This window comes from Apostichopus japonicus, chromosome 14 (genome assembly GCF_037975245.1).
Source record: "Apostichopus japonicus isolate 1M-3 chromosome 14, ASM3797524v1, whole genome shotgun sequence".
Classification (NCBI taxonomy): domain Eukaryota; kingdom Metazoa; phylum Echinodermata; class Holothuroidea; order Aspidochirotida; family Stichopodidae; genus Apostichopus; species Apostichopus japonicus.
Window position 1 is genome coordinate 4,716,200 of NC_092574.1, and position 11,243 is coordinate 4,727,442.

The 11,243-nt window shown below is 37.7% G+C and overlaps 1 protein-coding gene across 1 annotated transcript; it reads right to left on the minus strand.

The window, feature by feature from the left end:
* Positions 1 to 1,346: 1,346 nt before the first annotated feature.
* LOC139979822 (inhibitor of growth protein 1-like) lies at positions 1,347 to 10,656 on the minus strand. The gene is made up of 2 exons (XM_071990968.1): positions 10,391 to 10,656; positions 1,347 to 9,056 (listed from the first exon to the last, which is right to left on the minus strand). Exons 1-2 carry the CDS (start codon positions 10,578 to 10,580, stop codon positions 8,401 to 8,403), a joined length of 846 nt encoding a protein of 281 aa, XP_071847069.1. The 5' UTR covers positions 10,581 to 10,656; the 3' UTR covers positions 1,347 to 8,400.
* Positions 10,657 to 11,243: the final 587 nt, after the last annotated feature.

The window sequence follows — 11,243 nt, forward strand, 5'->3', positions numbered from 1 at the left end:
TCTGACCTTGTTGTCTATAGTGGTATATGTGAGGACTGTGGTACTGCATCTGACCTTGTTGTCTATAGTGGTATATGTAAAGACTATGGTATTCCATCTGACCCGGTTGTCTATAGTGGTATATGTGAGGACTGTGGTACTGCATCTGACCTTGTTGTCTATAGTGGTATATGTGAGGACTGTGGTACTGCATCTGACCTTGTTGTCTATAGTGGTATATGTGAGGACTGTGGTACTGCATCTGACCTTGTTGTCTATAGTGGTATATGTAAAGACTATGGTATTCCATCTGACCCGGTTGTCTATAGTGGTATATGTGAGGACTGTGGTACTGCATCTGACCTTGTTGTCTATAGTGGTATATGTGAGGACTTTGGTACTGCATCTGACCTTGTTGTCTATATTGGTATATGTGAGGACTGTGGTACTTCCATCTGACCTTGTTGTCTATAGTGGTATATGTAAAGACTATGGTATTCCATCTGACCCGGTTGTCTATAGTGGTATATGTGAGGACTGTGGTACTGCATCTGACCTTGTTGTCTATAGTGGTATATGTGAGGACTGTGGTACTGCATCTGACCTTGTTGTCTATAGTGGTATATGTGAGGACTGGTATTCCATCTGACCTTGTTGTCTATAGTGGTATATGTGAGGACTTTGGTATTACATCTGACCCGGTTGTCTATAGTGGTATATGTGAGGACTTTGGTATTCCATCTGACCTTGTTGTCTATAGTGGTATATGTGAGGACTTTGGTATTCCATCTGACCTTGTTGTCTATAGTGGTATATGTGAGGACTGGTAATACAGCTGCCCTAGTTGTCTATGTTGGTATATGTGAGGACTACATGGTATTCCATCTGACTTTGTTTTCTATAGTGGTGATGTGCTACATATGACCTGATCTTTGTAAGAATTTAAACCAATTGTGACCAAAGTTGGTAGCAATCATCAAATTCCTAGCGTGTTATTAGGAACTGGCCATTAATAATAGGTCAAAATTCATTTTAAATTCTCAGTGGTCAGAGGGATATTACTATTTATGACATTTTCTATAGGTTAAAGCTATAGTCTAGTGTTATGTGGAATGTCTGGCTGGATTGCTCTACATATGGAGTTTGTTCCAAGTCAGTTGACTCCTACGGCCAGTCACAACAGTTGGATGTTGTCTTCTTGCTGTATATTGGACAATGTTTCTTCACAGTGTGGACTAATATGTGAAGCCAGTCCAAATGATAATTTCAGTTCAAGGCGCAGAGCCCAACATCCTTGGAAATGTTTCTCTTCCCAAAGGAATGGGATGGAAATTGTCGTCAAGCTTCATTTAATTTTCCAACAACAATGAAGAAGCTCAATATCTCAAATTAGGTCAGTATCTGTCTGGTGACAGAAGCAGGCTGAAACACGTCTTTGTCAGATTTGAAAGAGGAGAGGGGTGTATGTTACCTCTGTCATGTTTTTAAAAGCTTTCGTATTGTAAATTTATGCTTGTAATACAATTAAGGGTATGTCATTTCCTTACATTAAGTCTGTACAACTGTTTGGTAAGTGGACTTGTTGACAAGCGACGGTACTTTGTGATACATCAGTGTTTTTTTTCTTTCCTTCGGTTAGTCCACATTTCATCTTTCTTTTATTTCAACATTGAGAAGCAATATGCTTGTTACATTTTTACTTTTGTGAATTTGTTTTTAAGATAAAACTCACTTCAAGGTCTTCTTTGCTGCCAATTCTACAAGACAGTTTGAAGTGAGATGTCAATGTCGAGTGAGGGAAGCTATCGTCGTCATAAGTAGTTGGTTTTGGTCTTGACTGTTTCAAATTAATTTATATCAAGTATTAGATGTACTATACTCTTCAAAGACTTATTTGCATTTTGGCTGTTCATTGTATCAGGGGAAAGGGGGGTGGGAGGGGGGGAGCTAATGGAAGTATGTTTTTCCTACTAGGTATTATCATCAGTACCAACTCGGTGAGTCATTTTGTATTCGAATAACTGCAGTGAGATGGGAACTTCAGCTCTTGGTATCTATATTGTGTGAGATTCTAACCGAGATTACCCCATAAAAAGCAAGAATATTCTCAGCAATATATCTGTAACTTTTTGTCATTCAAATAATCTTTGATATGACCAACTTATACAGGACTGTCTCTATCTGAGGGAGAAAATCCCTAGATTTCTTCTGTTATTTTATACCAGCTAGTTAGGCAGAAGGCACTGATACATTAATGTAGCTACTTGCGTACCTTGGTACATTAATGTAGCTATTTGCGTACCTTGGTACATTAATGTAGCTATTTGCGTACCTTGGTACATTAATGTAGCTATTTGCGTACCTTGGTACATTAATGTAGCTATTTGCGTACCTTGGTACATTAATGTAGCTATTTGCGTACCTTGGTACATTAATGTAGCTATTTGCGTACCTTGGTACATTAATGTAGCTGTTTGCGTACCTTGGTACATAAATGTAGCTATTTGCCTACCTTGGTACATTAATGTAGCTGTTTGCGTACCTTGGTACGTTAATGTAGCTATTTGCGTACCTTGGTACATTAATGTAGCTATTTGCGTACCTTGGTACGTTAATGTAGCTATTTGCGTACCTTGGTATCATACAGTATACTGTCTATAGATGTTGTGGCTTAACTTAGTTGGTCCGTCAACCGAAGGAACATTGTAACCCTAGTGTTGGCTTATTATTTGAAACTCCTTAATTATCAGCTATCACCTATAGTGATATAAAACTAATAAGAGTTTATTGTTATTAGGGAATGACTAAATAATAATGGTATCAGCCTTTACTGGTTAGAATATGACTAGGACAACACTTGCTTGAACTGACAATAAGGCAACGCTTACCTGAAAAAGGGGTCTTGTAAGTAACGTTTCCTCACCTGTATAGCTCATGAGGTAAAGTTTCGCGCTCTTGTGGTACCTTCAGCACCGTTGGGTCCTTCTGACCTGAACCCTCTCCTAGCCCCATGAATATGCCATCACCCCCCCCCCCCTGCAGAAATGAAAGTCTAGCTTCACCCCTGGCCCAAACAATAGATCTTAATAGGTCGCATCAAATTTAACCAAATGTAGGATGTGTTGAAGGCTTTAAAGCAAATTGTTGTAGTGGCTCACTCAGCTTTTGTTGTGACAATCAGCAAATTTTATTTCAAATTTAAATGGAAAAATGGAACAAATTCAAGTAATAATGGTATTCGTAGAGTGTATTGGCTGATTATTTCTAATGGTGGGTAGATTAGTCTCAGTTTTATTTTGGAGACAGCTTATCTAATATTAATGTGCAATGTTTATAATGGATGGTTTCAAAGATTACATTAAGCTGACTTTTTGAATGGGAAGGAAGGTTGGTTTTATAGTTCCTTCTCTTATGTCAGTTGAACTAAATTTTGGTTACAGAACTTTGTGAAGAGACAAGAGTAATATTAAGCTACTAGTTTTGTCTCTATATATTACTCAAATCTACATAGCTTCCATTTATTTAAGTCTTGGGTTTGTGTCGGTATATCTCGTATTTCTTTTGCCATCTCTTTTCTTCACTTTTTTTCTTTGGTGGCTTTATGACTTGCCTAGTTATATATTTTTTTGTTACATTGTTTGCTACATCTAATGACTTTTGACTTCAAAATATAACTTCTAATAAATAATAAAAAAATTAAAATTAAAAGGTGTTCGCTACCTAGCTATGCCTCGAGGGCAAGATGTTTATAAAAAATTAAAAAAAGACAAAAATCATTCCAGTAGAATCCTTCTATTTAGACGTGATCTCAGTAGCAAAACATAACTCATTGGCTTCAGTTAGATATCATTCTGGTTCAGTCAGAACTTACAAATCATGTTTGGCGAGAAATATGACAAGAGATCTAGGTATGTTTGTTTGGAAGCTCAGATGATCATGATGCTTCCTTGGTGTCATTATGGCACTGTTGTAATACTGGTAAATGTGCATGAATGACAGGACTATTAGTCCATCAGAGGGTACATGTTGGCTGTGTTGGAATATGTCCATTACTATCAGTTACATGGTACATCATGGTACATCAGTTACATGGTACACCATGGTACATCATGGTGCATGGTACATCATGGTACACCGGGTACATGGTACATCATTGTACATCATGGTACCTTATGGTACATGGTACATTATAGTACATCATGGTACCTGGTACCTTATGGTACATCATAGTACATCGTGGTACCTGGTACCTTTTGGTACATCATGGTACACCATGGTTCATCATGGTACATGGTACATCAGTTACATGGTACACCATGGTACATCATGGTACATGGTATATCATGGTACAGCATGGTACATGGTAGATCATGGTACATCAGTTACATTGTACATCATGGAACATCATGGAACATCAGTTACATGGTACTCACTCCTTTGGTCTTCTCTGTTCTCTCTTTTTCAAGAATTTGCAAATTGTAGCAGATTGTGAGATATAATAACAAGAAATTGAAATGTTTTCTTTGAGTGATGCTTGTTGATACTCAGAGTTTCAGACTGAACATCTTGGGGAGGGAGAAGTTCTGGTCTCTTTTTTTCCCCACTCTCTGAATAGCTAGACCTTTAGCTGTCATGTCTTGAGAAACACTGCAATAAGTCTGACTGATATGGTCAATATCTGAATCTTTTTCTGCTCTTTGCTCTTTTTTTCAGCTGTTTGCTTTGACATTTTCAGTGCTAATTGAATACCAACAATGCAACTCTTGACTAGTCCAAAACTTCCTGAGTTTCTTAATTGCCTTTTGGTACATGTTTGATACTAACTGTGAAAGTATCTTGGTGACAAGATGTTGTCTAGCTTGGACTGGAATTACCTGCTAATTTTAGAATATGAGTTTTATGTCCATACCAATTTTAACTACACCAACTTCATATAGCATCTAATAGCTTCTACGACATTTGTCTATATGTACCTCAACATAAAAATATTTATTGTTAAACCATTACTTCATTTCTTATTGTTTTGTAACATAAAAAAGGAGTAAACCCTTTTCATTGCGGGGAGATGGATGAGTTATTCTTGTCACGAGCTATGTTATGTGATAACTATTGAGTGGAATCTTACAGGTGAATGGTGATGGGTAAGAGATTCAATCATAACAATGGTGAAATCATGGCATGTATACAGTTAAATCTCTGTTTCTTCTTTTTTTCCCCTCTTGCTTTAAACCTTTTTATTTCATGTTCTTAGATGGCTAGTTGTAAATACACTGGTCTGCAGGGGTAGCCCCCCCCCAACCCCCACACCATCTGACTTACATTTTTTAAACATACTGTGTTGAAACCATGAAGGATAGGTTGGATGGAATGACTGGCACCACTCAAACAGTTGAAAACTCTTGAGATGGTAAACGTGCAGTAGTAGACCAAAGCTGGTGCAATAACTAAATGGTTAATGAGTATAAATTGTTCACTAGGCCACAGCAGGAGTACTTTGGTTGTGTGGAGATAGGTATGCTTGTTGCTCACAAGTACAGAGACAGTAAACAACTCAATTGGAGTTTGATGAACTATTTAATATTATATTAAAAAAATTGGGCAAAGTTTGTTCCTTTGTTGGCCTACTTGGGAAATTTGGGATAAAGGTTTTCAACAAATGTTTGTAAGGTACCATTGTTCAGTATCAAATTCTGGTCAATTCTCTCTAAATTATATATACCATTGGGCTTGCTTGTGGTCTTTATTTGATCACAGCAGTCATTAACCTTAAATAAGCTGTCAGTTTGGCGGAAAACAAAGGATATAAAAGCTCATATGTCGTGTTTCGTTCTCTTTCCACCTGTAGTTCTTCAAGGCATGAGATCAACCTTGTCAAAAAGAAAGAAAAGAATTTGTCACATTTTTTTGGTCAGTCAAGGGCATGAGACTTTTTTCGTAACCTGCTTTGTATATTGTGTATTTGTCATATTAACATTTTGGAGCAAACCCGATGATCCCCGACCATTCGATGCCATCGGCCATCTGGCAAGCAAAAAAAGTACTGTGCATTTTCCATTGGAATCGAAAGGGTGATTTCACATTATCAAGTATTCATGTTAACTTTGTTAAGGAAGACAGTTGATTAAAAACATATAAAAAACAGATTATTACTTCTTGGATGCACCTGTTTTCCTGTGGAGGCATTGGGCCATTCAGATGAACTAATGTCAAGGTTTGGAAACTTTGTAACCACAATAACTCCAAGATGAGCTTCATATGCGGATTCACCTGTTGTGAAAGAATCCTGTTGTGGTCAAAGGTCACGTAGGGCAGATTAGGGAAGGTCTGAAACTTCTGCTAGAGCAAAGCTGGAATTTACTTCATACTTGATATGCGGACCATGTTATAAAAGTATGAAAAACTTGTTTTCTTCCATCAAAATACATTCAAATTTCACAGAGGTCAATGTCTGAAAACTTGCAATAACCTCAAAAACACAAACACAAAAACCCCCAAAATATAGCTTGTATCAAGTTCATACTTGGTGCACATGAAGATCTAACAAGTATAAAAGCCCTTTGGTGTTCACAGCTTACATTAATTGTCCTCACAAAATCCTTAGAAATTAGTTCATTGAACAGTCATGTTTCCATTTGGTGATTTGTACATTTATTTACAGCAACCATTGTAGAAATGGCTTAATATTTTCAAAAGTTAGCATGTACATAATGGGAAACATATTTAAAAATATGTGAAAATGCTGATTTTGAAAAAAAAATTAAAAACACATACAGTACGTTTGCCAAGATAAATTTGCATCAACACTTTTTTGCCTTTTCATAACCATTCATGAAAATTTTTCAAGTTTGTTTACTATGAGCTACCTTGGTGTGAATAGGGGTCAAAGAGGGGGGGGGGAGGGAGACGATTTAGTGTCTCAAGATATCTAGGTTGCCTAATACAAACAACTTCTTAACAATATTTTGAGAGATTCAATCTTAATTTTCCTTCAGATATCTCTTAGGATTACATTGTAAGAAACAGATTTTTTGTAAGTTCCTTTGCCTTGACAGATGACGTTGCTGCCTAGTCAGAGGTGTACACTGTAAATACCGTCATGATGGGAGCACAGAGTGCCTACTGCATCAGCCTTTACAGTTGTAGCCTGATCAGAATAGAGGCTTGTTACTCAGTAACAAAAATAAATATTAATTTAATCACTCTATGATTGACAATCAAAGCCAAACTTTTCAAGATGACATTCATCTTATCAAACATTCACACATAGTGACTACTACTGCCACCAAAACTTCAAGTAGCTTCCAGCAAGATATTGGATTTATGGGCAACAACTGTAGGGTGACTTGAACTTACATACTTAGTCACTGTTATATGCTAAAATGTGCACACCAGATTAATGACACTATCTTGAAATTGGTCACATGCTTCTCTTTCTGTCAATGAGATAAAGGTCACAAATGGACGGTGAATCGGATAAGTATCTTCCTCAACTAATTGTGAAAGGAAAAGCCAAAAAAACACTAGATCATAACAAGTAAAGGTCACACAGATGATGGCTTAGTAAACACCAAATGTGTAAACCAAAATTTACCAATTCTATTAACTGAATAAAATCTTTCTGTGATGGCATCTCTCAACACAATGGCACAGACATTTTCCCAAATATTGCTTCCTTTGCATAAGATGGGCAATTCAAGTACAAAATTTTGAACCGATAACCACTCCAGCACTGCTTGTTTACAAACTGTGAGTGGCGATTCTTCAACATTATCAATATGCAACTTAATTGAAAACGGATCTACCTTTGTCATACCGTACATTAATGTTTCTTTTTTGGAACTTTCTTGCAGAACTTCGCTTATGAACTGCATAGCTTTGTATGTGTCTTTCATGACATGACCATCAGCCATGATAGGGTATACTGTGTCTGATCAGTGGCAGTGAGTAAAGATAGCTTGCATGGAGTACACTCATCAGATGTTGATCTTGTAGCAAACATTATTAAGGAGACCATGTCAATAGAAAAGCTCTTCAAACCACTGATGATCTTAGCATGCCTACACACAATGCTAAAATGGTGTTGAATCACCCTTGTTACACCTCAGAGCTGATTCTTAAGTACTCTGAGTTGTGATTAAGAAGAAGATGGGTGACCTTCTCTATCCCAAAAACGAAAGGTGGCACACTATCAGTGACAGTAGTGCCTACCACCTTTGACTGTACCCTGCCTATACAGTAGCATCTCCTGGCATGTATGACAGATTGGCCCTAGCCTAACTCTCAAAAACATTGAACTTCTTCAAAACTTTGGGGCTACTATCAAGCAAGAAGCCATACCATGAGATTGCATCAACGATATTTCCAGGCGTTGTAAAATGCCTTCCATTTTTGCTATTCAAATAGAAAAACTATTTGAAGTGTTTATTTCTTCTTAACTAAAGGTGCGCAACTAGGACAATACCATTTCCCTTTCGGTTTGTGGTTGAGTCCGACACAACCGAAATGGAACCATTCTAACAGGCAGTCTTTGTAGTCACATCCCACCATTTCTCCATAGGAGACTTGGTTGCACAGACAGTACGTTGGTTCGTTAGGGTCGATGGGAACATTTATCGGTGACGGATCTCTCTCTATTTTCTTGGAGCGTTTCTTCTTCTTGGACTTTATGTTCTCGGTACTTGTGGTCGTTACGGGCACCTTCTGCTTCTCCTTCTCCTTCTCTTTCTCCTTCTCCTTCTCTTTCTCATTGTCGTTGCGATGTCTTCGGGGACGTTTGCTCGACCTGTCTGCCCCGTTTTCAACTTCTCGTTTGGCTTTGTGGCTCTTGTCTTTGTTCGATTCCAGGACAGGCTTCGGCTTCTCGGCCATTTCCACATGACCCTTGTGGACGTCAATTTGTCTCAATCTATTCTCCACGACTTCAACGATCTGGGAGGCCAAGTTTAGTTTCTCGTCTCCAAGTTCCTGACTCCTCAGGAGGGATCGATGAAGTTGAAGTAATACTCTCTTCTTGCTCTGCGGATCCAACTCTTTCGTCGTGAGTTCCTCATAGTACTGTCGAGTCTGCTTCAAAATTGCTGAAAAGAAAGTTCGGGAGGTCATAAACACATTCTTGGTCTTTTGTTAAGAACAAGTCTGCCATGAATTTGGTTTAGCTCTACAAATACAAACTGCATGATTGGATGATATCAGGTACAGGAATAAGGAATCATGGGATATAGGGATTGACATTAAATTATTTTAAAGGCATTATTGATCATATCAAGAACCATGTAGTTTCATAATTCAAATACAATTTAAATCATTTTTCAAACAGGAGCCAAACGCTGTAAACTACTCTGTATGGAGGGAGGGAAAATTGAGTTGCTGAGCACTTCAGCAATATAATAACAGTTTAATCCTATTTGTTATTTGGCTCTTAAAAAGCAGAAGTCAAATAAAACTTTCACTATAAATTTATTTATCACAATTGAGCAGTTGCAAAAATATTTAAATAAATACCCTTAGAAATAAATACCACAAGTGGCATAAACAAATACAAACATGAAATAATAAAGCAATTAGCAATGATTTCTGTTTCAATATATTACCTTAATTACATTACATTCAGTAAAGCATCAAACAGCATTTTGGCTCAAAATATGCCACCAATTTGTCCATTAGATTCAAGGAGATGCAAATTGTACCTTCATTAATCTTCTATGTGCAGTGGTATTGCCAGGATATAATTTAATGTTCAAATTTTGTGCAGCAGTTTTGAAACTATGTCTATTATAAAATAGTATAATTCTTGAGCAATACAAAAACAGCTAGTACATGCATCTTTGCACTTGTTTTGCAATTTGGCATAGTATTTTACCATACCATGCTGGATAAATTACACCCTGGTAGCCAGAGTGACCCTACCCCCCCCCCCCTCACGCCACAGAAGCTTCAATTGAGGACAAAACAGGGACGACAACAAAATTTGGCATGATACTGAATAGGCTACCCGTGTTTTACAGCAAGGTGTGATCTGCTTCACAGTTTTTCTCATTAGCCATACTAAGCAAAGAACGGGGTTTCTCAGACAAAGCCTGATTCAGTGTTTGACACTTAAAGCATAGTGTGTAGCCTAGTGGTGACTTTGTGACTGTCGTAAAGTTCACCAAACTCGCCGAAGTCAATTTTATTGAATTGGCGAGTCTGTTTCAGTGCTTTGGCTAAACTTTAGGATACATAGCCTAGGCTTCGTACGATGTACTTTGTGGGCACTATGTTATTAAATAGGCCTTGTCTAACAGTAACACTTATTCACTTATAAAGTTACATTATCAGTTGGCCTACGCTCGGCTACTCATTAGTTTGGCCTAAGCCTGCGTTGGTGTTAACGTTAGCATAACACGGTAACGTTAGGCTACTGCAAACTTACAACGAAAAGTGCTATCGACTTCTCTTATCTGCGAGACATTCCTTTGTAAATCGTTTGGTAAGGACTCAATGCAATCGAAATAGTCCTCGACGTAGTTGGTGGTATAATATAGCTCTGCCGTAGCTTGATTCATCATTTTCCTAGTTTTGAAGGAAAAGTTCTGCATTTTGAATTTTTCGGTGGTTGACATTGATGAGAGCAGTCACTTCTAGTAGTGTTACTGTGAGTGTTAGTTAGCCTTCTAAATTCAGTACAGTTACGTTTTGGCAACAACGTTTCAAGCTAAACTGTGTGATGTACACAACAATCACATATTCCATGTACACGATCTGTGAGGTCTGCACAGGTGTAAATAAAACCCTGGTAGCCTTAAATACGGACGATGTGTGTTTTCTTGGTCAGTTAGGGTCAATATTCCTACAATAACCAGTGTTTGTGGTCTGAGCTCGAAAAGTTGCGAATTTTAGGGGGGTGGAGGGGTGGGGGTTTTGGTTGACGTTTTTGAGAAACTTTTTTTCGGTAAGAACCCTTAGATGCACAAAGACGCTATAATTTCCATTACGTAAACGAAACGTGTGTATATTAACGAGACCAATCTCATACTCAATATTATTCAACTAAATAGAGATGTTGTGTTTCTATTAAAGATGGCAATCACTTGAAGATCTGTAGAATCACGGTCTTCACGGACCTTGACTAAAACTGTCACTGAATCAAAGTTAACTCATTCAGAGAACTCGATCTCGTGCTGTGCATGTCTTATGAGGAAAAACTTCTGAGAAGCAGATCAAACCGTAATTTCAATAGCCATGCAGTATGGTATAGTATCATGGCGTTTTAATTTCCTTGTGCC